The 27626-nt window shown below is 43.5% G+C and overlaps 2 protein-coding genes across 2 annotated transcripts; both read left to right on the forward strand.

Annotated features, from left to right (window-relative positions):
• Positions 1–8768: 8768 nt before the first annotated feature.
• Positions 8769–15564, forward strand: tha1 (threonine aldolase 1). The gene is made up of 8 exons (XM_080789138.1): positions 8769–9124; positions 11662–11745; positions 11929–12017; positions 12961–13146; positions 13555–13692; positions 13923–14115; positions 14990–15492; positions 15526–15564. The coding sequence occupies exons 1-7, from the start codon at positions 8830–8832 to the stop codon at positions 15295–15297; spliced, it is 1293 nt and encodes a 430-aa protein (XP_080645264.1). The 5' UTR covers positions 8769–8829; the 3' UTR covers positions 15298–15492; positions 15526–15564.
• A 5560-nt stretch (positions 15565–21124) lies between these two features.
• LOC308333632 (E3 ubiquitin-protein ligase TRIM39-like) lies at positions 21125–23950 on the forward strand (the record flags this gene model as incomplete). The annotated part of the gene is made up of 3 exons (XM_080790088.1): positions 21125–21292; positions 21684–21917; positions 22357–23950. The coding sequence occupies 3 exons, from the start codon at positions 21125–21127 to the stop codon at positions 23629–23631; spliced, it is 1677 nt and encodes a 558-aa protein (XP_080646214.1). The 3' UTR covers positions 23632–23950.
• Between the last annotated feature and the right edge of the window lie 3676 nt (positions 23951–27626).

The raw sequence follows: 27626 nt of genomic DNA on the forward strand, positions 1-27626 counted from the left end.
TATGTCCTTACTCCTTAGGCAAGACACTGAACTCCAGTGGTTGCCACCATTGGTGTGTGAATGTGGGAAGTGAGGATGATGGTGTCGACTGTTCGCCGCTTCACCTCCCAATGTATGAATGAATGGAGCATTGTAAGCACTTTGAGTAAGCATGTAGTGCATAGAAAAGCGCTATAAAATGCCAATCCATTATTATTATTATCTTTGATATAGCCTAAAAAAAGACAATTTCTGGGGGTGAACTAGCCCTTTACCACTAAGGATTTGGCCTGTGCAGGATGTTAATCTCAGTGATGAACAGCAGAGCATGGAGTCACAAGGGTTTTAAGTGTCTACAGTGACATGTTGGCTGTCAGTGATTGGCAGCAGTGCTATCTCCATTGTGCTGAGCTGCTTCTCCTCAAGCAGGGGAACAGGCTACATTAGAAATGTCGTCTTGACACTGAACCCTGACAAAGTATATGTCCTCAAGTAAATACCAAAGCATTACAAAGTACATTTTGTTGTTAATATCAATGCATTCCTGCAGTGTTGACAGCCCCCCCCCCCCCCAAAAAAAGGGAACGGATATCTTAAAGCAGAATGAATGAATGATAATGAAAGCAGATCTACAAGCTCATAACGGTGTGACGGTTGAGATCTTGTAGATTGGCTATTTTGACTCTATTTGATAAAGGGCGTACAGTAAGAGGTTCATTCATGTTTCATAATGTAATTTTGTAAGTTTGGGAGTGAAAGTCCTGACTGAGCTTGCAAAACAAAAGAGTACTCAAGCAAATGCACTCGTCCAGCACTGAACCCTGAGCCCTTTGCTGCTACTACGTTGACATAACAGACGGTGCTAATCCACCCCTTGAACATAAAGCAATGTTAATGGGCAATCCTATTAGTTATTTCAGCTGTGAGTGTGTTCGTGTGTTTGCCTCTGTGTGCATGTGCATGTGCGTGCGTGCGTGCGTGCGTGCGTGCGTGCGTGCGTGTGTGCAGCGCACATGCATGTGTGCGTGCATGTGTTTATGTGTACGTGCATGTGTGTACTTACAGTATGTACTTGTGAGCATATATCAGAGAACTGGGAACAGCCACCTCATTAAGGTAGATTAAGCTGCATTTCCCGCAAAACTTCACACACACACACACACACACACACACACACACACACACACACACACACACACACACACACACACACACACACACACACACACACACACACACACACACACACGAACACGAACACGCACACGCACACGCACACGCACACTATACTTGTGAGGACCTCACTGCAGCATGACACGTTATGAGCTTGTAGATCGGATCTATTGGTTGCAAACAGAATTGCACAGTGTAAATCAAGCCTATAGCCGATCTAACATTTTTATAATCAGCATGGAATAACTTATTTTTTTCTTGTGATGACCAGTGTGGACAGACAGACACTGATTGATTGATTGATTGATTGATTGATTCTTGATTATTTGTGTTGCCATTTTACAACCCGGAAAGGTTGTTATCTAAAATACAGCACAGATAGGTAATCTCTTATTTCCTTTGTCAATCAGTCTGATCGTAAAGTCTGTGGCCTTACTGAGGTTAATTTTTGACCCTTTCAAAAATAATGGATTCCGTTTTAGCTTCAGATTTACCTATAGGTGTAATGATAGTTTCAGCGAGCCATGTGCAGATTTTACCATGCTTGCCTCAGTAATTTAAAGGGCAATTTCAACCTGCAATTAGTTATTGTCAGAGACTGTACACTACCTATTGTGGAGACACTTGGCCCTCACAAGTATAGTGACAAGCACGCACGCACGCACACACACAGCGTGAAGGATCACATTGGTTCCAGAATGGAGAAAAGGGGGGCTCTGCTGTGAGACAGACCACCAGCTGACTGTCTTGGCCAATCAGAATGCAGCATGGAGCCATGGACACTGAGCCCCCATCCATGTACCGCTGGTTTATAGGGCCCTGCTTCACAGAAGTCACATGACTTCCCAGAGAGAGAGAGAGAGAGAGAGAGAGAGAGAGAGAGAGAGAGAGAGAGAGAGAGAGAGAAAGAAGGGGGGCTGAGTGATTGAATAAGTGAGAGAGAGACAGAGAAAGGCAGACAGACAGACAGACAGACAGACAGACAGACAGAAACAGAGAGAGAGAGACAGCATGCACAGAGGGGAGAGAGAGCGAGGTGAAAGGGTGAAAGGAGGATGGCAGTGAGAGGTGAACTGGGGGTGTGGTTAAGTTGGTAAATGGATGGAGGTGTGCCTGCGTGCGTGCGTGCGTGCGTGGGTGCGTGCAAGCGGTAGAACAGAGAAAGGCAGAGACAGACAGAAAGTGATGTCGTGCTGCTGCAGGCTTCTTCTGGGAAAGTGACACAGCTGACTGAAGCCACAGTGGAGTGTGATGAATGGCTGGCATTCTGATGTCACGCACATCAATCCAAGGACCTGCATTTCATATCGTTGTGCGCACACACACACACACACACACACACACACACGCACGCATGGACGCACGCGTGTAGCAGAGTAGCACACTGTGTAGCAGAATAATTCCACTATAGGAACTACAAAGTGCATTTTAAAACTGTTTTTAATATTTAATATCATATTGTTTATGTCCCTCAATAATGTTTTCTAATGGTTTGAGCCTAAATCACCACTCTGATATAACCAGTCCTGTGCATTTATGTTTGGCTACTAAAGTAGTTTTAGCTGCAGTACCACAATGTCCTGAGGTGGTGGGAGCGCTGATATGCAAATTATTTCATATTTGAGTCATTATAATACTGATGCTAGATAAACCCAGGCTTGTTTCCATTCCATGGAAAATCAACAATGGCGGACATTGTAAACAAAGTGGAAATGCAAATTTGCAACTGAAGACTGAAGAGGGGGAGGAAATTATACAAAGTAGGGTGATACAGATGACATCACGCATATGACCAAATCAGTTGAGCTGTCGAATGTCGAAATCGATTGTTACGGTCTAAAGAATATGAAGCACAGGTGCATATTTGGCCACTTGAACTATCTATGAATCATAGATATTTTTTTTCAATTTGTTAGTTTGTGCCTGAGCAAACAGGAGACCATCTTAACCATCAGTAAAGGGTTCCTCTGTATAGGCCTACTGAGGTATACCCACAATGCAACGAAACAACTTCAAAAGAAAATGCATCACATACAAAACGAAATGAAATATAAATAAATATAACCACCATAGCTGTGTCCCAAGCTTACCATAATGGAACTGTAAAGAAAGCATGTGTTACACATAGCTTATATGGAAAATCTGGCAATCTGCCAATTATCACACTGAACAGAATTCTGCCAATGCCTTAGCTCTTGGCTTGGGCATTCCTGCAATCTACAGGCCTCGCACGACTTATTTATGGACATACAATGCTTCGAACTTCCTAAACACGCAGCCCGCCAGAACAGTAGAAAACGGTGTTAAATTAATCATCTAGCCTGCCAGAAACGTAGCTACGTTATCCATGGGTTTATGTTCTTTAATCCATGTTTTGATCCGATCGTAACAAATCTCTTATTCGGCCAAATAATATGGGGGTCCTTGACGTGAAAATGTTTGAGAAGCACTGGTGAAAACTCACAGCGCAGTGGGAGCACTGGTAGCTGCAGCTCTGCCGCGCGCTGCCAACCTAGTAGGCTACCTACGCATACTGTTACTCACAGAGGGTATAGCCCCTCTTCTCTGTGTGTGTGTGTGTGTGTGTGTGCGACTGTGCGTGCGTGTGTGTATGTGAGAGAGAGAGAGAGAGAGAGAGAGAGACATACACACACATTACATAGGGGGTGGGCTGCTGTGAAATCTGAAACAGATGTTGTTGAACCTTCTTCATTTTAGAGGTAGTGATGTCGACACCTTTCCATTGAAGGGGAACGTGTGTGTGTGTGTGTGTGTGTACGTGTGTGTGTGTGTGTGTGTGTGTGTGTGTGTGTGTAGTCTATGTAGTATGAAGCAATGAGAACCAATAAGCGTATAATTGTATGTGTGTGTGTCAGTGCGTGGGGGGGGGGGGGTTAGGGGTGCGCACGCAAGCGATACAGTAGTATGCGACAATGAGTCAGTAAAGCTTATAATTGTGTGAGTGAAAGAGTGAGAAATGGTGAAACAGCGATGTGTGTGTAATTATGTGTATTAGTGTGCAGCACCACCCAGAAAGGTGTGTGCGCGTGCGTGCACTAGAAGCCGAGAGAGGCAAGGCTTCCCATAAACACCTGTTTTATTCCAGTTAATATCTGTTGTCATGGTGAACAAATGATAGTCTCTGAGAGAGAGAGAGAGAGAGAGAGAGAGAGAGGGACAGAGCAGCACAGTGCTTGAGAGTGAGAGAGAGAGAAAAATCAGGCTTGAGAGAGAAATAAGGGGGGGGGGGGGGGGGAGATCACCTCTGTCTGTAAATGCTCATAATTTATGCCCCGTCGTGCAATGGTGTCGCGCTGTCCCAAATAGCAGATCTACAAGCTCACAGGGCATATACATCCGCAATGTGCGTCGATCTTGCAGATCTGCTGTTTTGGCTGTGCGACACCGTCGTATGACAAAGTCTAAAGGGAGCTTAAAGAGAGAGAGAGGAGAGGAGATGAACACATTGGCCCATTCATCGGGGCCATCTATTTTCAGCCCAGTGGGTTTATGGTTATTGGAAAGGCGTTGCCGGAGCGCTCCTTCCCAGAAGAAGTCAATATTTCTCCCTCTCTCTCTCTCTCTCCTTCATTTCTCCCTCTCTTCTCGCTCTTTTGCTCTAATTCAATATTTTCTCCAAATCACTCTCCCCTCCCTCCCTCCGTCCGTTCGTCCACGGAGAGGCATGTAATGCTGGAAGGCATTTGAGAAACAAAACACGCACGCACGCAATCGCGCGTGTACGCACACACACACACACACACACACACACACACACACACACACACACACACAAAGTGTGAGGTTACAGAACGTAATGCCAGCAGTGATTCCGGAAATTCTCCTGTTCCAGATATCTTTCTTTATCTTATGCCAGTTATCTCTGTCTCTCTCTCTCTCTCTCTCTCTCTCTGGTCACAGTTATCAATGCGTTCGGTTCGGTTCTTATCTCTCTAATAATCCCACAGCTTCCCTGCCTGGCCTCATGCCATTTTTTGACTTGATCGTAGCCAAACTCTGCACATACACTTCCAGGATGCCACAGCTGAACCTCTGGCACAAAGTTTTCACATTGGCCTGTTATAGCGCCACCAGGAGGCCACATTTTGCAAAACAATTTTTTTGACAGTACACCTACAGATTTTGTCCAAACATCACGCAAATTGGTACACAGTCTCTCTATACCCATTCAACGAAACGGGTCTTTCAGATTTTTCAAACTCCATCCTGATTGGCTAAGATTGGCTTCCAAAGTTCGCAGGAGTGCTCCGTTTCAAACAAAATGCCGCAAATCATGAACACATTGTGTGGTTTCCGTGAAATTTTGCACACACATTCTCACTAGGCAGAGGAACAAATACCACTTGAAAATGTTCAACTCAGCCTCATGGTGGCGCTATAACTGTCCAATCCGTGTTTTTATCTATAACTGCACCGATCTGTGTAAAACCTTGTATGCACACTCCCTAGAAGCCAAGGAAAAACCTTTGCCCTACAGTCCCTGCTGACAGGTATGAATATAATATGAATATTAATGTTCATTTGTACTGTTACACCACACAATGCATTTGTTTGTGGCAGCTCTTTTATCGTAGTTGGTTTATGATTAGCCCAGAAAGATTGTTTTAAAATGCAGGTAAGTTGACTAATGCACTAACGTCACACTCCCCGCCCGGCTACCCTCGCCCAAACAGGGGCCAATTGTGTTCGCATTAACGCTCGCTAAATCCCAACCCACAACCTCACGGCGGTGGTGCGGGCATAGTCTCTTTTTCTTTTGTTGTTGTGTTTATTTGTAATACTGTGTATGAGGCACTTCGTAACAGTTTTATAAAGTCCTTTAAAAAGAAGTATGCTCATAATTTCAAGGTTCAAGATTCAAGGTTGTGCTTTACCGTTACATCTTGTGTGCAGGTACATGAGACTACAATTTAATTTAGTTTGGCTTGCTTCCCTCCTGTTAATAAGTCATTATACACAATATTACACATGAAGCACACATGCACAAACATATTACACAAACATATTACACAAGCACATGCACAAACGCGCATGCACGCTCGCGCACACACACACACACACACACACACACACACACACACACACACACACACACACACACACACACACACACACACACACACACACACACACACACACACACACACACACACACACAGGTGCGTATGTGAGACTGTGCCTGTGACGTGTTCATTCATACTGTAAGCACAACAATAGTATTAGTGGGTCAGTGTAGTGTGTGTCTTTCCTGCCGTTCCCTTTCACTCTAATGTCAGACTACAGTGGCTTCCATTCCCACACTGTGAGAGTCATGTGTGGATTATATAATCATAATCATAATAATAGTCTTCATTGTCCCCTCAGGGATATTCATCTTCACAGTGCAAAAGCAAACAACTATAGCAGCAAACAAAAACATATGGTTGCTGTCGGGCAGAAATCAACGCCCTACTACTTGATCATACTACAGGGGCACACAAATACACAAAAGCATCAAAAGTCTCTTTTTACTGTGTTTGAAATGTATGTTTTTGTATGCTGTCCTCTCATGTCTTATGTCCGTTTTGTTTAGTGTTCAATGACCGGGGACTACGGATAGAAAATAGCATCTCTGCTAAATCCGGTGTATTTTACGTCCCGTCCAAACAACCAATAAAGTAAAGTAGCAGATCCGCAAGTGAGCTTGTTGATCTGCTAGTTTTGCCGTTTTTGAATCCTGGAAAGTAAGAGTTTCCACCCTTACATTGGGAGCTGTCATGGCTGAACAACCTGTCTGTATGATGACATAATGTAATGGCATGGTGTATGGGTGTTAGTTACACCACTGGTTCTCAGACATGTTCATGTCAAGGACCCCCAAATTGATATGTATTTGGTAGGAATACCCCCAGAGGAGAAGATGTGTGCTATTTAAAACAAAAAGAAAAAAAACATGTTCAATATCTTTCAAAAATAGCAGATCTACAAGCTCACAGCGCTTCACAAAGTGAAACGCTGTGAGCTTGTGGAAGGGTTCCAGGGGGTTCCAGGGATTCCCCAGCCAAATGAGCACCAGCATCAAAACCAGCTTAACCACTTTAGACCTATACCTTTCGAAAATAGCAGATCCACAAAGCTCACAGCGTGTTGTGTGCGTGTTGTGTACGTGCATGCGTGCGTGCGTGCGTCACTGTCACCTGTCGCCTCATTCCTCATGTCTCTGGTAGGTTGATGTCACATTTCGTGTAGCGGTCGGAGGGTTAGAGCGACCTGCTTCCACCGCCATGGAATCCAGCTGGGGGAAGTGGTGAGGATGATGAGGGCCGTTCGCCACAACAACTAAAGAGTAAACATACAGTCAGTGGTGGAAAAAGTACTCACCATTTTTACTTAAGTAAAAGGGTCAATACTGCAATATAGAAAAAATACTCTGTTACAAGTAAAAGTCCGGAATCAAAAATGTACGGTAGGCCTACTTAAAAATGCGCAAAATGTCCTGGTTCAAATGTATAAAACACTTTTGGAAAATAGCAGAATTTGGAAATACTACAGTAAAGTAAAAGTACCTCAAAATGTACAGTAACTAAGCAGGCCTACAGTACTGTACTTAGTTACTTTCCACCACTGTATACAGTATAGGCAGCCTACACACGTACTCACACTAAAATAGACAGCGTGCACTCACTCACTCACACACACACACACACACACACACACACACACACACACACACACACACACACTATTCTGGGGTGAGAAAGCTCAGAGTTTGGAGACGGGCTATTTTCGACAAAGAGTTTGGTGTAGAGGGAAAAAAGGAGTGGATCAAGCAGACTATTAGATCATATAGAGCCCTACTGGCATATGGTTCCAATAAGTACACAGGATTTACCACGCCTGTTATAGCAGTGCGGGTCCGGGGACCTCCAAGGGTCCTTGGTGGGGTTTCAGAGGGTCCTAAGCTAAAAATGATTGATAGACCAAATGGACCCTAACAGTTCTGTACCTCTGAGAGTGTACACATGGAAGCAAATGGACCCACATAAGGATCCATTGGGTTCCATTTGTACACTCTCAGAGAGTAATGGGGATCCGTGCATCTATTGTATACCAGGACTGACTGGTGCACAGTACCGGTAGGCTATCAACCTTTTCAGGCTGTGACCCCCAAATAATATTTGAACTAGGAACCCCCCACACCCTGAAAAGCCCACGTAATTGTAAGAGTTGAGTGAGGCATTACATTTAGTTTGACTCACTTGAGCCGCTTCCACAGAAAAATTGTGATAGTACAAGCTACAAGCTCACAATGCCTCGCATTGTAGATCAGCTATTTTCAAAATATTTGCCTCTTTCTGATAATATCTGACAATTTGGACAATGTTTGACAATTGTTATATAGTTTGTTGATTTTCTACTTTTGATGGAGTAAGTTTGCACTGTTTGTGTGAATATGAATATTCTATGCTGCAACTCGCACTACTGGCGACACCTTGCGGTCGCCACCGTCTTGTGCACCTTTCCGATTGTCAAATCGACCATGTATTACACTGGCCTTGCAGCCAGGCAGGGACGGTCAGACCGGGTCAATGATTGTCGATGGCTAAGATCCAAAGTCCACATACAACGAAAAACAATCTCTCTGAATAAATATATGATTGGGTTTCGGAAAGCATAATGTCCTTGAAAACACTCACGGTTCCTGCCAGGGCTGCGTTCCAGTGCGCCAGACACCACCGCGCCGTGTCAAAACAAAGCCGCCATGTGCGACCTGCTGCTGTGCGCTCCGTCGTCCGCTTCTACTATGACACCGGCAGAGCCACCGCCACCGCCGGCGACACCGACCCGTCCCGTGTCCGGACAGTGGACCTCCGCAGCGACACGGTGACCAAACCCGGAGAGGCCATGCGCCGCGCCATGGCCACGGCCGAGGTGGGAGACGACGTGTTCGGGGAGGACCCTACAGTGAACGGTGTGTCCGTTAGTATAATAGTTTGTCATGTTGTTTACAACCACTGTGTAAAAAGTAACTAAGTACATTTACTCAGTACAATTTATTACCAGGGGGCTCGCGCCTCGCGGGCAAGAAGTGGACTATCAGTTTGCAAAAATAAAAAAGCACTATGGCCCGTTTCCATTGTATCATAACATTTAGACTTGAATAATTAACAGTTTGAGAATTACAGTACAAGTCAAGCTTAACCCAATACAAGACTGTTAACGACACGTGACGACACCATAAAGCATTACACTAGTTTACAATGGGGTCCACCATGTTCATCATAACATTTAGAGACATACAAATATACACTTGTATTAGTTGTATAGCCAAAAACAGGAAATGTCATCTTTTCATGTGATAATATTGTCACCCACTAACCAAGAAGCCTTGCTGAGATTACCATTTGATCCAAATAGAATGGATTCAGTTTTTCCCAGGTGTAAAGATAGTTTGTTATCAGCAAGCCAGGTGCAGATTCTACAGAGTAACAGAGCCTTTTCAACCTGCAGTTTGTTCCTGTCCGGGACCAGTGACCAACAATAATGTGCAAAAACATGAATTGAATTTTTATTTCACAGTATGTAGAATCAATGGAATGGCTACATGTCAATTGAGGATGAAACCATGAAAAGCACTTGTTTACATCAGGTCCTCCATTTTCAATTTATCAGAATCACGAGTAGTAATCAAAAATAAATTGGATTTTCACAGGGGCCAATTAGGAATTTCGTCTTTGCGGGCCATTCTGGCCATAGAGATCTTCTTGTTCTCTCTCCAGGGCATAGTCGACATCCATGAAGGTTACGGTCTCTCTGTTGGCGTGCATAGCGGAGGTTTCGGCATCACAGATCACCCTTTCCATGAAAGCCTTGATGAGGCCGAGGGTCGTCGCCTCCTCTTTGGTCTCCTGGTCGTAGATCAGGCCGGCGATACGCTTCACGCCGCCACGGCGAGCCAGGTGGCGGATGGCATCCTTTGTGGTTCTCTGGATCAGGACGTTACTGTCACGAGGCAGTTTGCGGTGACGCTTAGCGCCTCCTTTCCCTTGTCCTGACATCTCGTATAAGCTTTAAGACAGAAAAAATAATTAGTTTTAGCCTTATCATGTACCTGTGCACAATATGTAACAATAAAGAACCACCTAAACCGGATATGGACACGGCTGCCATCTTGCCAGCAAGGTGCTACCTAGGTGCAACTTCCCATAGACAGCCCATTCATCCAAACAGAAAAGTCCTTTTTAATTGTATTAAATAACATCAAACTCGCCAACATTGCAGCTGTACAAAAAGCTTGAATTATTGTCTTACTATCTGCAAAGTGTTTTTCATAAAAATCCACCGTAGACATGTTATGAGCTACTAGTCAACGAGCACTTCCAAAATCCTGCACTGCAAGGAATCTCTTGACAGGAAGTAGCTCATAACATATCTACAGTGGATTTTTATTAAACAAACACATTGCAGATAGAAAGAGGATAATTCAAGCTTTCCGTACAGCTGCAATGTTGGCGAGTTTGACGTTATTTAATACAATTAGATAGGACTGTTCCATTTGGATGAATGGGCTGTCTATGGGAAGTTGCACCTAGGTAGCACCTTGCTGGCAAGATGGCAGCCGTGTGCATATCAATCTGCATCCTGACCTGAAAATGCATTTTCTGTTTGCTAAAGGGCCATAGAGACAATGACAGAGAGACTTGAAAAATGAACACCATATAACAATGATCAGAATATAGCTAGAGCTACAGCTTTTGTTGTAACAACAACAAACCACTCTGTGATAACCGTGTCACGAAAAGGGACCAATACCAACGGAGTGTGCTGTACATGCAGACAAGAGTGCATGGACACTTGCTGGGTGGTGTATCTATGGACACACGGAAAACAGCAAGTTACAAACTTTAGGTTCTTTATTCAAGAAAACACTAGGAAGCAAATCACAATAATCTCTCTCACCGTAGCTCTGTTCTGGGTCCTTAAACAATCAAAATGGCCCTCTAGTCTTAAAATAGGTTTGCCACAATGAAACTCACCTGGCTGCAACCTGCCCTGATTGGGGCCAAATTAGGCCAAACCATCTCCTTGTCTGTGGACAAGGTTTTTGAAAACTTAAAAGATCTACAAGTCTAAAATAAATGTATTGATTATATCATGTGATGATTATTGTGTGCCAGTTTGTTGTTGGTCAACAGAAGTGACGGTATTATAAATCACCCTAATTATTTGGTCTGTATGGTGGGAGGGGCCATGGGGTCTGTGAGCTGTCATTCTCCTAGGAGATTATATCTGGTCTCCTTTGTTTTACTACTTATGTAGTAAAGAGAGAGTACTAAGCATTGGTGGAAGAAGTAATCACATGTTTTACTTTGGTAAATGTATCAATACTGCAATGTAGAAATACAAATAAAAATGTATAAAAGTACAATATTTGGATCCTGTGTGTGTGTGTGTGTGTGTGTGTGTGTGTGTGTGTGTGTGTGTGTGTGCGTGTGCGTGCGGGTGCAGACTTACAGAGGATGGCAGCGGATATGTTTGGGATGGAAGCTGCGCTGTATGTCCCCACTGGAACGATGAGTAATCTCATTGCAGGTCAGCTACACACAAACACACATAAAGTATTTCCAATCAAAATCCCCAGTTGAGATCAAAATCTTAGCGGATAAATAGGAACACAGCATAATCCAGTGTTTAACAGACTGTGTGTGTGTGTGTGTGTGTGTGTGTGTGTGTGTGTGTGTGTGTGTGTGTGTGTGTGTGTGTGTGTGTGCGCAGTGATGGTGCACTGCAGGGAGAGAGGAGATGAGATGATAGTAGGTGATCTGTCACATCTGCACATCTATGAACAGGGAGGCAGTGCTCAGGTGAGGACAATCCACAGTACGGCTCCCTCCAGTGGGGAGAATTGGTACATTGTGACCAGGTTGCCATGAAATCACTTTAGTGAACCTTTTTCAACTTTGTAAAAACAAAAAAGTCAAATCTAAAAACAAAACAATCAAAGCTAGCACAAATAGTGTATTGTCAGGCTGGCCGCTGGATAGGCCTACCATAGAACCACTAAATATTTCTCAAAATATAGACAAATTGGAATACTTTTTGGAAAATATGTCTGATATTTATAATACAAGATCAAGAATGTACATTTTCAACTGAATATAAGTGATATAATCTTTCACAGGTATATTGTTCGTGTGAGATGCAGTGGTGTAAAGTAACTAAGTACATTTACTTTAAGTACAGTAAAAAAAAAAAATTAGTCAGTAATTCTGTATATTGTCCATTTGAAAATAGGCGATCTACAAGCTCACAATGCGATTGTTATTTTAAAAAGATTGCTATAAACTTGTGAAATTGGACATTCTGCATAATGATTTACTTTTGGTACTGATGGCAAAGGCAAACACCTGTGTACTTTTAGTTACTCGAATTCCGGACCTTTACTTAGTATTTCTACATTGCAGTATTGATGCTTTTACTTAACCCATTCTGGGCGGGAACCCCCTTAAAACACCCCTTTGGTTTAGCTAGTTTTGAAAAATTGTGAAAATGTAGTGCAAATCTTTGAATATATATTCTTTCAGAGCCAACGTTTTTAACTCAAATCTTTGCTCCCCCTGGAACAACATATTTTCAGATGGGGCTCGACGGGCAATTACATATATTTTTGGGGGTCCTTGACATAAAAATGTTTGAGAACGACTGACATAGAAACATGGGGTTTTTCAGAAAACTGTCAAGATTTAGAAGGCATTTGTAGAATCGTCCTCAGGTCGTAAAAAAGTGTGGGTCCTTTTTTCACCACAGCTGGCCGGGGTGCACGCCACCACGGTGACCAACCTCCCTGACGGGACCTTTGACCTGGCCCAGCTGGAGACCAAGATTCGCCACGGTTACCCGGACCCCCACTACCCCCGCTCGCGGCTCGTCTGTCTGGAGAACACACACAACATACAGGGGGGCCGCGTTCTCCCCCTGTCCTTCATGCAAGAGGTGCTGTATAAAGCACCTGTGTGTGTGTGTGTGTAATGCTTAATTTCTTATTTTAACCCAATCGAAACCGGGAAAACATCTGGTTCAGTTTAGATTTGAGCTATACATCGTCTCTGTCAAGAATAGCAAAAGTAGCAGATTGACATTATGCTACTTTTGATGCTTTTGTGTGACACTGTCGTATGACCATGTAGGCCGTTCATTTATGGAAAAACTAAAAAAGGTTTCGACACGACATTGACGATATAAAGCAAAATAGGTTTTTCAGAAAACGGTTAGGATTTAGAAGACATTTTTTGAATCGGCATAAACACTATTGTACGACGTAGTGCATTCCTCTCATTTATGAAGTTTTTACAAGGTCTCTGTGTGTGTGTGTGTGTGTGTGTGTGTGTGTGCCCCCTACAGGTGCGTGCCATTGCAGACACATATGGTCTGGCGGTTCACATGGACGGAGCCAGGGTGATGAACGCTGCTGTGGCGCTGGGAGTGTCCCCGTCCACCATCCTGCAGCACACACACACCGTTAGTGTGTGTCTGTCCAAGGTAAGACTGGTACATGACCGTGTGCAGTGTACAAATGTAACCAAATGGACCCCACTTTCAGAACCACTGCCAGCCAAACGGCACATTAACCACTCTTAACTTGGCATCCATGTTTTTGCCATGTCATCTTAAAAGCAAGGATAAAAATATCATCTCCACCAGCCATAACAATGAATGACCAGACCTTTCACCCAGCAGTAATGAGTAACACATAATGTGCGTGACGACAGGGTTTGGGAGCCCCTGTGGGAACCATGCTGGGCGGTCCACGAGACTTCATATCCCGGGCGGTGCGCTGTCGCAAGGCCCTAGGTGGGGGTATGCGCCAAGCCGGGATACTGGCAGCAGCTGGCAAGCTGGCCCTGGGAGAGATGGTGGAGCGGATGGTGGAAGACCACCGGAGCGCAAAGACCTTCGCTCAAGGTGAGTAGAGTCAGTATATCTGTCTCAATTACAGATTTTTTTTTTTTTACCCATTAAGACCTGAGGCCGATTGGATTCTACCAATGCAAACCTTTTCAAAAAGTAAACTTTAAAAAATAGCAGATGTACAAGCTCACAGCATGGCATGAAGTGACACTGTCAGCTTGTATACTGTATCTGCTATTTTAGTGAATAGCCATTGCAAAAGCCAAAAATGACACAGAGGCTTTCCCGGTTTTAATGGGCTAAATAAGTAAAAGTAGCAATACCACAATGTGGAAATACACAGGTGGAAAAGTCCTGTATTCAGAATGGACTTGAGTAAAATTACTAAAGTATGGGCATCAAAATATACAGTAGGTGAGGAGGCCAGTCTGTGACGTCAGTCATCTATGACCTCAGTACTGTGATGTCAGGCGTATCCCCATTTGGGCAAAGTTTCTCAAGCAACTATTGTCTTCCAGTGTAATATTTGTTTATGTCCTACCATTTTGACAGCAATTGTTTTATTTAGTTTTAGTCAGTCTTTTGAATAAAATGTAATTGTTGACTAGTAAATACGTAAGATTCGGCTAACCAAAAATAGCAGATCTACAAGCTCACAACGCGTCACACTATGGCGTGTTGTGAGTTTGTAGATCGGCTATTTTCGGACACACAACTACTGGACAACCAATAGTCCCTCCTTAACCTTTTAGTCTAGTTTTTATTTGATAAAATTGTCAGTATATTTAGTCGTAGTTTTAGTCACCATAGCTTAGTTTTTATTGCGTTTTTGACAGTAAAAAAAGGTAGTTGATGAAAAAAAAATTCATCATAGTTTTAGTCGACAAAATGAACACTGTGTCCTTCTATATACTTCCCCCTGTCCCAGCCCTGTTGGACTGTGAGAGCGGGCTGTACACGGTAGACATGGCTACTGTGGAAACCAACATCCTGCGCTTCCGCCTCCGCGACCCCGATTTCAGCCCCTCGGACTTCTGTGCCCGGATGGCCGCGGTCGGCGAAGGAGAGGAGGCCGCACTGGGGCAGGGTGTGCGGGTTCTCATGTTCCCCCACGTCGGAGGCTCTGTCCGGGCCGTGTGGCACGTTGGGATATCCACGGAGGACACCCAGCTGGCCATTCAGAAACTGTACTTTGTGTCCAGACAGTATTCCAAGGAAAACCCCAGGGCGCACTGAGGCCCGGGGCCCACTGAGAGGGCCTCTCCCAGTAGATCAGTGGTTCTAGAATGTTTTTATTTCAGAGAACCCAGTTTGGTATGCAATTATTAGGCTATGGACCACCATAACTTGTGTACAAATGCACCCTCTAACAGTCCAATAAGGATCGATTTTAAAAAGAGGAGAGATACGAGCACTCACAAAATAATGTAGGTCCTACATTACTTGCCCTCTCCTACATTGTAGGAGAGGGCAAGTATGACTTTCCCTGATGAACATTTCGTCTTTTAAGGTTTTGTAGACATGATTAAAGTACCTTGATTCTACACTGTCTCCTCCGTTATTGTTTGAGTGCTCGCCTGGGATCTCTCCTATTTTTCAAGTTTTGGTTCCCGTTGATCCTAGATGCATCAATCTATGCTTTTAACTCTAACATTTATCTCCATTGAGTACCTGGTTGATCTCTCGCTCGCTCTCTACAAGGATCAATTTGACTCCTAACTGTCACTGATTTAGGTGGGGACCTCATGGGGGTCCCTGCCCAGACCCCACTTATGGAACCAATACTGTAGATTAGATTATCATGTAGCTATAATTCAACCTCAGATCCATAGAGGCTGAGTTTGCAGGTTCCAAAAATCCCTACAGAGTTATGAAGATCTGTGATCTGCTGCTGTGCCAAACATGTTTGTACCACACTTCAAAAACACTTGAAGCTACCCACATTAATGTTACTGAGTCAGTTGCACTGTTTAATTGCAAATTTCATTGATTTGCCTGCCTTTCGCTTTTTTATTGTGCTATATTGCTTCTATATTTTAATTGTTTTAATTTGATATATACATTTATTTTTGTGCTCTATGTCTTAATTGTGTCTGCATGTATTGCATTTTCAGAGGTTTTAAATAAAATGATGAAGCTAACACAGTACTTTGATCTAGAATTATTTTCATAGCTAGAGACGTTTTAAAACGATTAAATTGTATGACTGAGCTTTTTAATTTCATGTGTGGCTGCGTTGTTTCATTCATAGCCACTAGATGGCAGTATTGCATTAGTATTTCCAAACGTTTTTGTCAAGGCACCACTATGAAAACAAGTATTTCCGATGCACTGTCATGCACACCTTTGGCATTGGCTTTACATAATTAATGATTACTCAACTACATTAAAAGTAGACTAATTCAGGAACTATTCCAAGACAACTTCTCACTCAACGGCACAGTTTGAGAATTTAAATGAGTGGAGAATGATGCACTTCAGGTGCAGGCTTGAAGGAATATAGCCGAAGGAATATCTATTTATCCGTAAACATCTTGAAATTAACTATTATTCGGTATTCCTGTAACTGTTGCAAATGTATGGCCATCCTCAAACAAACGTTTTTTAAAAATAATGTGGCAGCGGTGGGATTCGAACCCACGCCATCGAAATGACTGGAGCCTAAATCCAGCGCCTTAGACCACTCGGCCACGCTACCATACAGACTAAATAGAAGCACAATAAAATAGAAAAAGTAAAGACCTACATCACAAAAGCTAATTGACGATCGAGGCTTACAACTTTAGCGACTTAATTTGCCAGTTATAAACATTATAAATTAGTGTTTATTTCAGAACAGCTTCGTGTTTCATGCCCAACGATACATTGTGCGCGGCTTCTTTGAAAAATACATAAGATATTTTAATATAAATGTTTATTTAAGTATGTTTCTGACCTGACCGTTTGGGATGTCTATCAAATAAATCCACTAAAGAAATGTAGTTGTAATTATGTATCAAATAAATCCACTACAGAAATGTAGTCGTAATTATTAATTCCACCTCTTGTATGAAACACTGACTGACATAGCCTTATGACCGACATGTCAGTCATATTAATATTAATTAATTATTACAACTAAGCCTAGTCTGTGTCAGTCTGACACAGACTAGGTTTAGTTGTAATAATTAATTCCATCTGTTAAATCCACTAAAGATTTGTAATTTATTCATAATTCATTCATTCAGTGAGGAAATCACTTACATTTCCACAAAAAAACACCGGCTGCGTGAGAGCACGTCCATACGCCGTCGTGTAGGCTATAGGCTAGGCTACTACGGGGTCGTTCTTAAACTCTTTTTGCTATGATAGTAGCCTATAGTAGGCTAGTATAGGCCTATACATCATGGAGAGACTGAATGAAGGACTAGTTGCACTGGAATGGCTGGCTTCCAGTGCAATGGATGGCAGGTGCAAGGAGAAGTCACCACGCTAAATATCATAACTGAAGTTGTGGACATTGAAGTGATGCACATCAGCGTCGGAGAGGAACAGGCACTGTAAGAATCGAATCCCTTGGAATCCACATGAAAAATGCATTCTGAGAAGGAAGACATGGCAGTGCATCCCAAGCCGTGCATTCACGGCTTCACAATCCGTGCATATCCACGTTGCCTATTCCATATAGGCTGAGGAAGAAAAGCCACTTGACAGTTTTCAAATCAGCCTCATGGTGGCGCTACAACAGGCCAAGTTGCGTCTCTCTCTCTCACACACACACACACACACACACACACACATGTTTAAATTACTCCTAAACATTCTGCCAAACATCACACTCTCATATCCTCCTGGTGGAGACCTGTGCCCAGAAGGGCACTTTTTCTAGTTAATTTCTGCATCTCTTAGGGCCCATTTAACCATATAATGCATTTGGATGGCAAAAATGGCAGATCTGCAGATCGATTTGTGATTGATTGTTTTATTTTCGTGTCCTGCACGTAGGCAGTGCCCAACCCTCATGGTTGTATTTACAAGACACCATTTTACATTTAATTATATTCACAAATAATAATTGAATTACAGCAAAGTGACTCTGGTGAGTGACCGTCTGTCGTATTGGCGAATTTGGCGTGTTGTGTTTTGATTGATTGATTGATTTATTAACAGAATTACAGTACATTTCAAGTACAACTCAATACAACAACTGTTAACTGTGAGTGGATGACACCATAAAGCATGACACTATAGGCCTACATCAAAACAATTAGAGACACGTACACAACTATAGTCAAAACAGGAAATCATCATAGGGGAGGTAAAAAGGGAAAATAAACATATACAGTGAGGGGAAAAGTGGTGGGTGGGGGATTCAGATTTTACGGGGGGCAGTTTCGAGAATTATACGACACAGGTGTAAGGATAGTTTGTTATCAGCGAGGCAAGGGGCAGATTCTACCGAGTTCAGAGCTGAGCCGTTCACCTCCACCATCTGTTTTCTCCCCTCCAGGTAGGATTTCATCCAGCTCACTTCGATGTGCTATCAAAATTAGTGTCAATTTGGGGGTCCTTGACATGAAAAAGTGTCTGAACCACTGTTCTAGTGCTTTTGTGAGTTGTTATTTTGTACTTTTTGAAACTGCATTTAATGAAATCTCGGTGCAGAGTCTGTTCATTAGACCACTACACCACCAAAACGACAGGGGTGTTTAAAAAACACACATATGCTGCATGGGAACGTCGCCGACCGCTGTTTGCTTAACGATTTTGACAGCTACGGCGATTGTGTCACAGACAAGAAAACAAATGAAATAAAGCGCGGGAGAGATATAAGATGTGTAGTGTACATAAAAGTGTAAATGTTTTGGCATCAATATAATCCTTAGAGTACCAAAATAAAAGTAGACATTATGAATCTCCCAGTAATCGATCTCTCTGAGATGTAGGCTAGTGGTGTATAAAAATGGAAATACTTAACTTAAGTAAGAATACCTCATGAGGCACGGTGGCGCCTGCTGTCGGTAGCGTTGTCGCCTCACAACTTGAAGGTTCTGGATTCGATTCCCGCTTGGGACACTGTGAGCGTGTTCTCTCCTCTGCATCATCGGCAAAGGGTCTTTTTGTGTGGAGTTTGCATGTTCTCTCTGTGTCCCCGGCCTAGGGTAGGTAACCCTACCCTCTAAAAAAAAATGCAGTAATCCTGGTCCTCTAAACTGCCTCCCCCTGGCCAGTCGAGGCACCTGATGGAGGGGAAAGGAACTGGTTGGAATAATGTATTCCTCCCGCGCGATACGTCCAACCAAGGAAGCATGAGGTCAGTCCGTTGCAATCTCTCCAGGTTGACAGCGGGAGCGTAGCGCCCAGGATTACATTTAGACAATTGACACTGGGGGTTTTCAATAAATTGATTATCAAAAAATACAGTATCTAAGTAAAATGTACTTAGTTATGCCCATACTCTCAGTCACTGGTCTCATATTTGGGAGGGTATAAGGCCAGCCAGTGTCAGTTCCAGTGTCGCTCACCAAAACTAGATGTCAAGTGTCGTGAGCTTGTACTGTACGTATAGTAGGTGCTAGTTTCTGTTCACCAAATGTAAGTATAAATCCAAGTAAAGTAACTAGTTTTAAAGTTTTCAAATAAATGTAATGGAGTAAAAGTACAATATTTGGATCCGTCAGATGTAGTGGAGAAAAAGTACAAGTATTGGAGATTAGATGTAGTACAAGTACCTCAAGATTTTACTTAAGTATAGTACTTACGTAAATGTACTTACCGGTAGTTACATAACACTGATGAGGGCCTTTTACACAACTCACTGGTTAGGTTGGCAAAACACAACAATGGCAACAAACTTGATCTACAACATAGTTGATGAGTCATGTCATGGTCTGCATTAATTCATGTTGCCAGGTCCACTTATAAGTGACTTTGGGACGTTTTGTTTTTAGAGTGCTGTCGCTGTATTTGCGCTTTGGTGGTTTTCAAACATTTTCATGTCAAGGAAACCTCTAATTACCCTATTGTGCTCAATATAAGACTATGTTTTTTTCCAGTGGAAATATCCTAAAAAACAAAATATTTGACATTCAAATGTTCTTTTTCCACAAATGAGTCTTGAAAAATGGGGATCATCTTATAATCAGAGTAGTCTTATATTCGGCACAATATGGTAATATTGTATTTGATGACGGACCCACCCACCATTTAGTGCCAGGGACCCCAAAAGACTTGTGTCTGTGAAAAATGTAAAAAAATATTCAAAATATTATAATATAAAATGTTTTTACCATGCAGACTTTTTTCAGGCTTCTTTCGGGCTTGCTGTCGTAACTGCTTGTTTATCTCGCAACTGGCAACGGCGGTCATCATCCCTGCTGCACAGTAAAAAGCAGAGCAAGGTGACAGAAGGACGTGGTGAGAAGTGGAAGAAGACACAAGAAGGAGACAGTTTAAAATAAACTGACCAGAGGGCAACTCCATCAATCGGACGCAGTGCGAGAGTGCGAGCTTAATTGTTCTCTCACTCAGGTGAGTCGACGGTCAACTGTGTGTGTGTATAGGCAAATATTTGCACTCTGTGTTAAACAGCAGTCAGGGCTATTTTGTCCATTCCTAGACTTTTTAGAATACCTCAAAAGGTTGGTTGGTGACAGGTGTGTAGGACAGTGCATACATCCAAAAGGGGATCTCTGAATGACAAAGAAGAGCACCCGCACACTGTCAGGAAGTTGCAAAGAATCGTTGCTCTTTATAAAGTGCAAGTGTGCAACATTTATTTTGCAAGTCGTCTTTGTCATTAGATCCCCTTTGAGTCCCTGCTTAGACTGAAACAAAGTTCTACTGTTTCGGGGCATTCTATAATAAATAAACAAGTTAGTCTATCTCTGTTTTAAAAAGACTTGGCACCTTTATCTATAATTGCAAGGAGAACAGATAGCCTGTGTGTGTGTGTGTGTGTGTGTGTGTGTGTGTGTGTGTGTGTGTGTGTGTGTGTGTGTGTGTCTTATCGCCAATTTCAGTGGAGGGAAATGCCCAAAACACTTTCCAGGAAGTCACGTTGGTTTTATGTCATGTTGTAGATATGGAGAGCTGCAGCAGCCTGCTGTCCGAGGAGCAGTTCCAGTGCTCCATCTGCCTGGACGTGTTCACGGAGCCCGTGTCCATCGCCTGCGGACACAACTTCTGCAAGGCCTGCCTCGGTGGATACTGGGACAACTCTGACAGCTGCCAGTGCCCGCTCTGCAAGCAGGTGTTCGTTCACCCAGTGTTCATTTCGTCGACCGTCCAAAACTGTGACGAAAAGTGTTCGTCGACTACAGTATAACTTTTTTCACAGACGAAAACAAAATGATAACTAAATAAAAACTAGACTAAAATGTCAGGGAGGGACTATAGTGGAGAAGAGATCCAGTAGAACTAAAAGACAAGTCATTTTATGTTTGGTTGTGATCGGGTCTACAAGCTTGTAGATCGGCTATCTCCAGCATGCAAGGCCCGCCACAAAACTGTAGATTTATTTAGCCCAGCTAAAACTAAAACCTTTTCCGGATGACAAAAACATAACTGAAACTAAAATGAAAATGTATTCAAAAGACTGTGACTAAAACTAAATCAAATTTTTACTGTCATAAATAACGCAGGTGTTCACCATGAGGCCTGAGCTGAAGACCAACACCACCATCAGGGAGCTCTCCGACCAGTTCAAAGGGATGAGGGACCAGAGCGACGGAAGGCGCGGCGGGGACCAGCCTTCCTGCGACATCTGCACCTGGAGGAGGCTCAGCGCCGCCAAGTTCTGCCTGCAGTGCCTGACGTACTTCTGCGACGTCCACCTGGAGCCGCACCGCAGGTATAGGGATTGGACAATAATCAATGTCATCGTTATTTATTGTTCACCATGGTAAAAAAAAAATGCTCACAATAATCATATCGCAGAGATTTAATCTATCATAAAATAGTCCTCCGTCATGATCAATCAGGCTGCATATCCGGTGCCACTTAAAACCCTCTAGAATTGGTAAAACGGACCTGAAAAGAATGTACTTGGATGTCTGGATGTCTTTTTTTCCCTCTATACCAAATCTCTTTGCCAAAAATAGGAGATCTACAAGCTCACAACACATTGCAACACGACTCATTGTGAGCTTGTAGATCTGCTATTTTTGGCAGTTCTTCCCCAGAATAGTTGCAGAATCCTGGGGTTCAAGTGGCTAACAAAAGTGACTGTTTTAATCATATTTTCATTATCGCAATCATTTGATTACAATAATCATGACATGAAAGGTTCATATGGTCCCATATCCCTCACCGCAGGGTGGCCGGCCTGAAGAGGCATGCGCTGATCGACCCCGCCGAGAAGCTGGAGGACCGGATGTGCCCGGAGCACCGCATCCTCCTGGACTGGTTCTGCAGGACCGACCAGAAGTGTGCCACCTGTGCCTCGAGAAGGACCACGACACGCACAACGCCATCCTGCTGGAGATGGAGTGCGGGGAGAGGCAGGCCCAGCTCCGAAGGATTCACTCCAAGGTGCAGCAGATGATGCAGGAGCACAAGCAGAAGATCCAGGACATCAAGTACTCGGTGGAGCTGTGCAGGAAGGACACGGAGAGAGACATCACGGACACCATACAGGTCTTCAACGCCCTCGTCGCCGCCGTGGAGAGGAGCCGCTCGGAGCTCCTGTGGGTGATCAAGAAGAAGCAGAAAGCGGTGGAGCGGAGAGCGGAGGGCTTCATCAAGGGGCTGCAGCTGGAGATCAAAGCGCTGCGGCAGAGAGGCGACGAACTGGCGGAGCTCTCGCAGAACGATGACCCTTTCCGCGTCCTGCGGAACTCGCGGTCCCTCTACGACCTCCCGCAGGTCGACGACTGGCCCGATGTCGGCGCCCGGAGCAACCTGTGCGAGGACGATGAGAACATCCGGAAGTCCCTGAGGAGCGCCGTGGGCGAGCTGGAGCTGACTGCGAGGAGGGAACTCTCCGATCTGGAAGACAGGCTCAACAAGGAGATGGAGAAATTCCCCGACCAGAAACTGAGGTCGGTGCAGCAGTTCGCCGTGGATGTGACCCTCGACCCCGACACGGCGCACCGCTCGCTCACCCTCTCCGACAACCGCAAGGAGGCGAGAGAGGGGAAGTGGCTGAAGAAGCCTTTCAACCAGAAACGGTTCACTGGCTTTCTGGGCGCGTCCGTCGTCGCGGCGGAGGGCTGCTCCTCTGGGAAGTTTTACTACGAGGTGCAGGTGGAGAAGAAGAAGAAATGGGCTCTAGGGGTGGTCAGGGAGTCCATAGACAGGAGAAAGTCGTTCCCCATATCGCCCGACAACGGCTACTGGACAATAGAGCTGGGTGACAGCTATAAGGCCAGCACGGACCCTCCCGTGCTGCTCTTCCCGCGTAAGCTCCGGAAGGTGGGCGTGTTTGTGGACTACGAGGGAGGACAGGTGTCATTCTATGACGTCGACTCCAAGTCCCACATCTACTCCTTCACTGGCTACAGCTTCACTGGAACCCTCTACCCATACTTCTACTGTGGGGTGGACGACAGTGCTCCGCTGGTCATAACCCCGGTCAGATACGGGGACTAAAGGCAGTGACCATAGGCGGCATGATTGTCTAGAGTGGACCAGTGGCTTTTAGCTCAAGACCCAAAAGAGAAATTAGACGTTTGCAATAGTATACAGTCTCTATGCTTGCACACTGACACACCCATGGTTTTGGGCACACCCATATCTCTACTACACCCATTATGAATATTATTAGCTGCCGCTGCAATGCAAGGCAAGTTTATTTGAACAGCTCATTTCAACACGGTAATTCAAAGTTAAACACGTCCTACAAAACACTATATGGACACCATCGGGCAGAAACATCATCTCCATGTTTTAAATTTTTGTGTTGTTTTGTATAAATGAATGCCCTACTACAGTACTTGATCATACCATCAATATCATACTACAGCGTCACACAGTACAGTAGTAGTAATCGAAAAAAGATTGTCGAGTAGGCCCACTTTTACTACGACTGCATATGTTTTTACTTGCAAGCTCATGAGGTTTCTTATAAAATTTCTTATCATTTTGTAAAGTTTTTAATATTAAAGAATTTGACAAGTTACTGTTGTGACTAGGTGTCACCAGACTCGTACTTCTAAATTATTTTATTCTGTGTGTTTCCAAGTAGAAAATGGTTTATAGTGTGCATGTCTTTCTCCACCAGAGGGCGCTGAAAACTCCAGAACAAACTGAAATACTACCAGATGCTGCAACATAAAGAGGATATTTCACTTTCAAACACTCATTCAGTGCTACCTGGTGAACACCAGTTTTGGCCGAAGATCGGAAAAGTCATTAAAATGCAGCCAGTGAGGAGCTCTTTTCTGTTATCCCGTGTTTATCAAAGTGGGGTCCAGTGACCCCGCAGGGGTCCTTGGGGGGGAGAGTTACCAGCTAAATTATTGATGGGAACCAAATGGACCTACAGTATGACGGTCATTTGGTTCCTATCAATAATTTAGCTGGGGATTTGTAGTGTGTACCAAAATGTTGGTACAGAAAGTACATCAGGGGGTACGTAAGGTATTTTGTTTGCACATTATTTGTGAATATTGACATCATATAACTGGAGTCACTGAAATATGAATAGCCACGGTTTAAAAATAAATCTGCCCTGGAGTCACTGATATAACCGAAACTCTTTCACTCAATTTCTTATTGCAACTGAAGGTCGCAGATAACTATGAAACCTTGCGTTTTTGCCTGATGTCATCAATATTAAGGGCAGTTCATACCGTCTCCGACCATCAAACTTTTCGTCGGAAAGCTCAGGTACAACTACAACATGACGTCACTCGCAACTTCTGAAACGCATTCCTCCGAATTTTTGTTCTGAAAGCTGCACTCCCATATGTTGTGACTCGCCGAACTCTACTTCGGAGAAAAAATTAAAGTCTGATCTTTCCGACGAAAAGTTTGGTGGTCGGAGACAGTATGGACTGCCCTTTAGTATATGGATATATGTCAGAACCTGTTCTGACAAATTATGTTGATACTTTCCCATGTCTCCCTTTTGATTGATACCTGTCCATTTAAACTCTAGGAGACAGGCCTGCCCCAAAGTTATTTGTGCAGCCGCGCCTGGCAGCTGGCGAAAACTAGAGTTCTCAACAGGCCCGAAAATTAAGGCCCAGCCCTACCTGGGCCCTCATCAAACCCTGTACACTCAAGACACTGCCTCCGCTGCCACCCTTAAATCTCCATATATGGAGCTGACCTGTTCTGACATTCCAGCACCCTGTACACTAGACACGCTCCATATATGACCTCGCCCTTTAGACCTCGCATCGTGGTCCGGGCGTTCCAGGTGGTTCTCAGCTAAATGAGTATTGGTAACCAAATGGACCCTAATAGATCTTTAACTCTTGAGTGTAAAATGGGTTTAGTGTTTTATTTTACGGTTTCAAGAGTTAAATTATTGTTAAATATCTGCATTACTTAATTTACAAGAAGTCTAAGAATTATTTTGATCAACGTTTGCCTGTTATCTCTCCTATGGTACCAAACATCAGTACAGCATGGAATTGTGGCTAAATCTCATCAAATGGTGGTCCGTACCGTAGCTCAAATCCTCCTTATAAATGATGATGAAATCAAAAAAAGATTGATATGAAAAGGGTTGAAAACCACTGCTAGCTCATGGTGTTCTTCTTGCAGTTTTCTAGGCAAATTGTTGCACTTGGAATCAGAAATCAGGGAAAAGGGGATACTGGCATCTAGGGTTGCGGTGTTGTAAAATAGCCAAGTACGTTTACTTACGAGTACTGTACAATTTTGAGGTACTTTTACTTTACTGAGTATTTCCATTTTTCAATACTTCTACTCCACAATACGTCTCGGTCATTATCACAGAACAGATTAACCACTTCAACCATATAATGCTTAGGCTATTTGATCTACAAACTCACAACGCCTTGCGAGGAATCGTGAGTTGGTAGATCAGCTACTTATTTATTTTACCTCAATATTATTTGACAATTTAGCCAATGTTTGACCAGTTTAATAGTATAGTTTGTTGATTACTTGAGGCAGTAGTGTTCTAGGGTCATCGTTCTCTCCGGGTGGCAGCCAGTGACAGAGGGACGTCCAGGGATTAGAGGAGGATAACGAGAGACCGTGACAGTTTCCAAGTCCTCGTGTCTTTGAGGGAAAAGAAGTGTGAGTTGGACGTTAACCTGCCGTTGGAAGTCTGCCTCATTAATCACACAGAGCAAAAAGGAACCTGAGGGACCTGTCCTACATCTCAGGGATGGACGTGCACGCACAGTGCACACAGTACACACACACACACACACACACACACCTTAAAATAAACCTATAAATCATGAATAAGCCCACGATACCTTTGTTAAATAAGGTTGGAGCATTATTCACCACTCCACTGTGCTTTAATGGGTCTTAACATGAGCGCTGACTGAGAGCAGCCGTGGGTGAAGTACTAAAAATGTTTGACTGGTCAGTAGGAGACCCTATACGCACACAGAATGATGCTGCATTCACATAACTCTTCCTAATTACGGGCCCCTTCCCTACTTCCTTCACAGGTGCTATACCGATGATACTAATTAAGGCTCCATTTAGTGTAGTGGTTCTCAAACCTTTTAATTCCAAGGACCCCTATAACTCTGACAGTGTACAAATGTTAATGTACATGCTATTTGTACATGCTCACTGGTGTAGCAGTGTTTCTATTGACCCAGCATGCACAATATCAGCACCCTGACTCTGTTTGACCAGAATGGAACAGGGCCTTCATTAGTGTCATCGGTAACACCTGTGAAGGAAGTAGGAAAGGGAGAGTTATTCTGTGTGCATAGAGCCCTATAGTGTCTCCTACCGGAGACTTGGAGGGTCATCAAATTATTGGCTAAGGAATGTGACAAAAAACAAAAACATCTCCATGAATTCAAGGGTACATGGGTTGTGTGATGGATAGAAAATAAGTAATTCTATAGGTGAACTACTCCTTTAAGTAAAAATAGCAATAGTACATAGACATGACTTGAGTAAAAGTACAAAGTATTGGCATGAAAATGTACTTAAAGTACCAAAAGTAAAAGTACCCCCTCCCCCAAAAGGTTTCAAAATGTGTCTGAATCTTTTGAAAATAGCCAACCTACAAGCTCACATAGAGACGTGTTAGGAGCTTGTAGAATGGCTAATATTTGAATTCGAATATCTTAAGTATGAAATAGGATTAAATTGGTTAATGTATGTTTTGTCATATAATAATCCACATAATGAAAAATAACTAGTAACAGTTTTCAATTATTTGTAGTGGAATAAAAAGCACAAATCTAGCCTCTGAGATGTAGTGGAGTAGAAAGTATTGAAAATGGACATAGGCCTACTCAAGCAAAGTAAAAGTACCCCAACATTGTACTCAAGTACAGTCCTTGAGTAAATTGGCAAGGCAAAAACAAGCTCAAAACATGTCGCTTGGCACCACATTTCGAACTAAGCTTGTAGATCTGCTACTTTTGATGCTCTTGTGTGACACAGTAGTATGCCGTTATAATTTAAACACA

This window comes from Protomyctophum bolini (genome assembly GCF_963924005.1).
Source record: "Protomyctophum bolini genome assembly, chromosome: 18".
NCBI lineage: Eukaryota > Metazoa > Chordata > Actinopteri > Myctophiformes > Myctophidae > Protomyctophum > Protomyctophum bolini.

What these genes read in the sequence shown, in the direction of transcription:
- tha1 (XM_080789138.1), top strand. Translation starts at nt 8,830, where the DNA reads ATGTCCTTGAAAACACTCACGGTTCCTGCCAGGGCTGCGTTCCAGTGC. An exon ending in AACAGGGAGGCAGTGCTCAG is followed by an intron (nt 12,018 to 12,960) that starts GTGAGGACAATC and finishes TTTTCACCACAG; the next exon opens with CTGGCCGGGGTGCACGCCAC. An exon ending in CCCTGTCCTTCATGCAAGAG is followed by an intron (nt 13,147 to 13,554) that starts GTGCTGTATAAA and finishes TGCCCCCTACAG; the next exon opens with GTGCGTGCCATTGCAGACAC.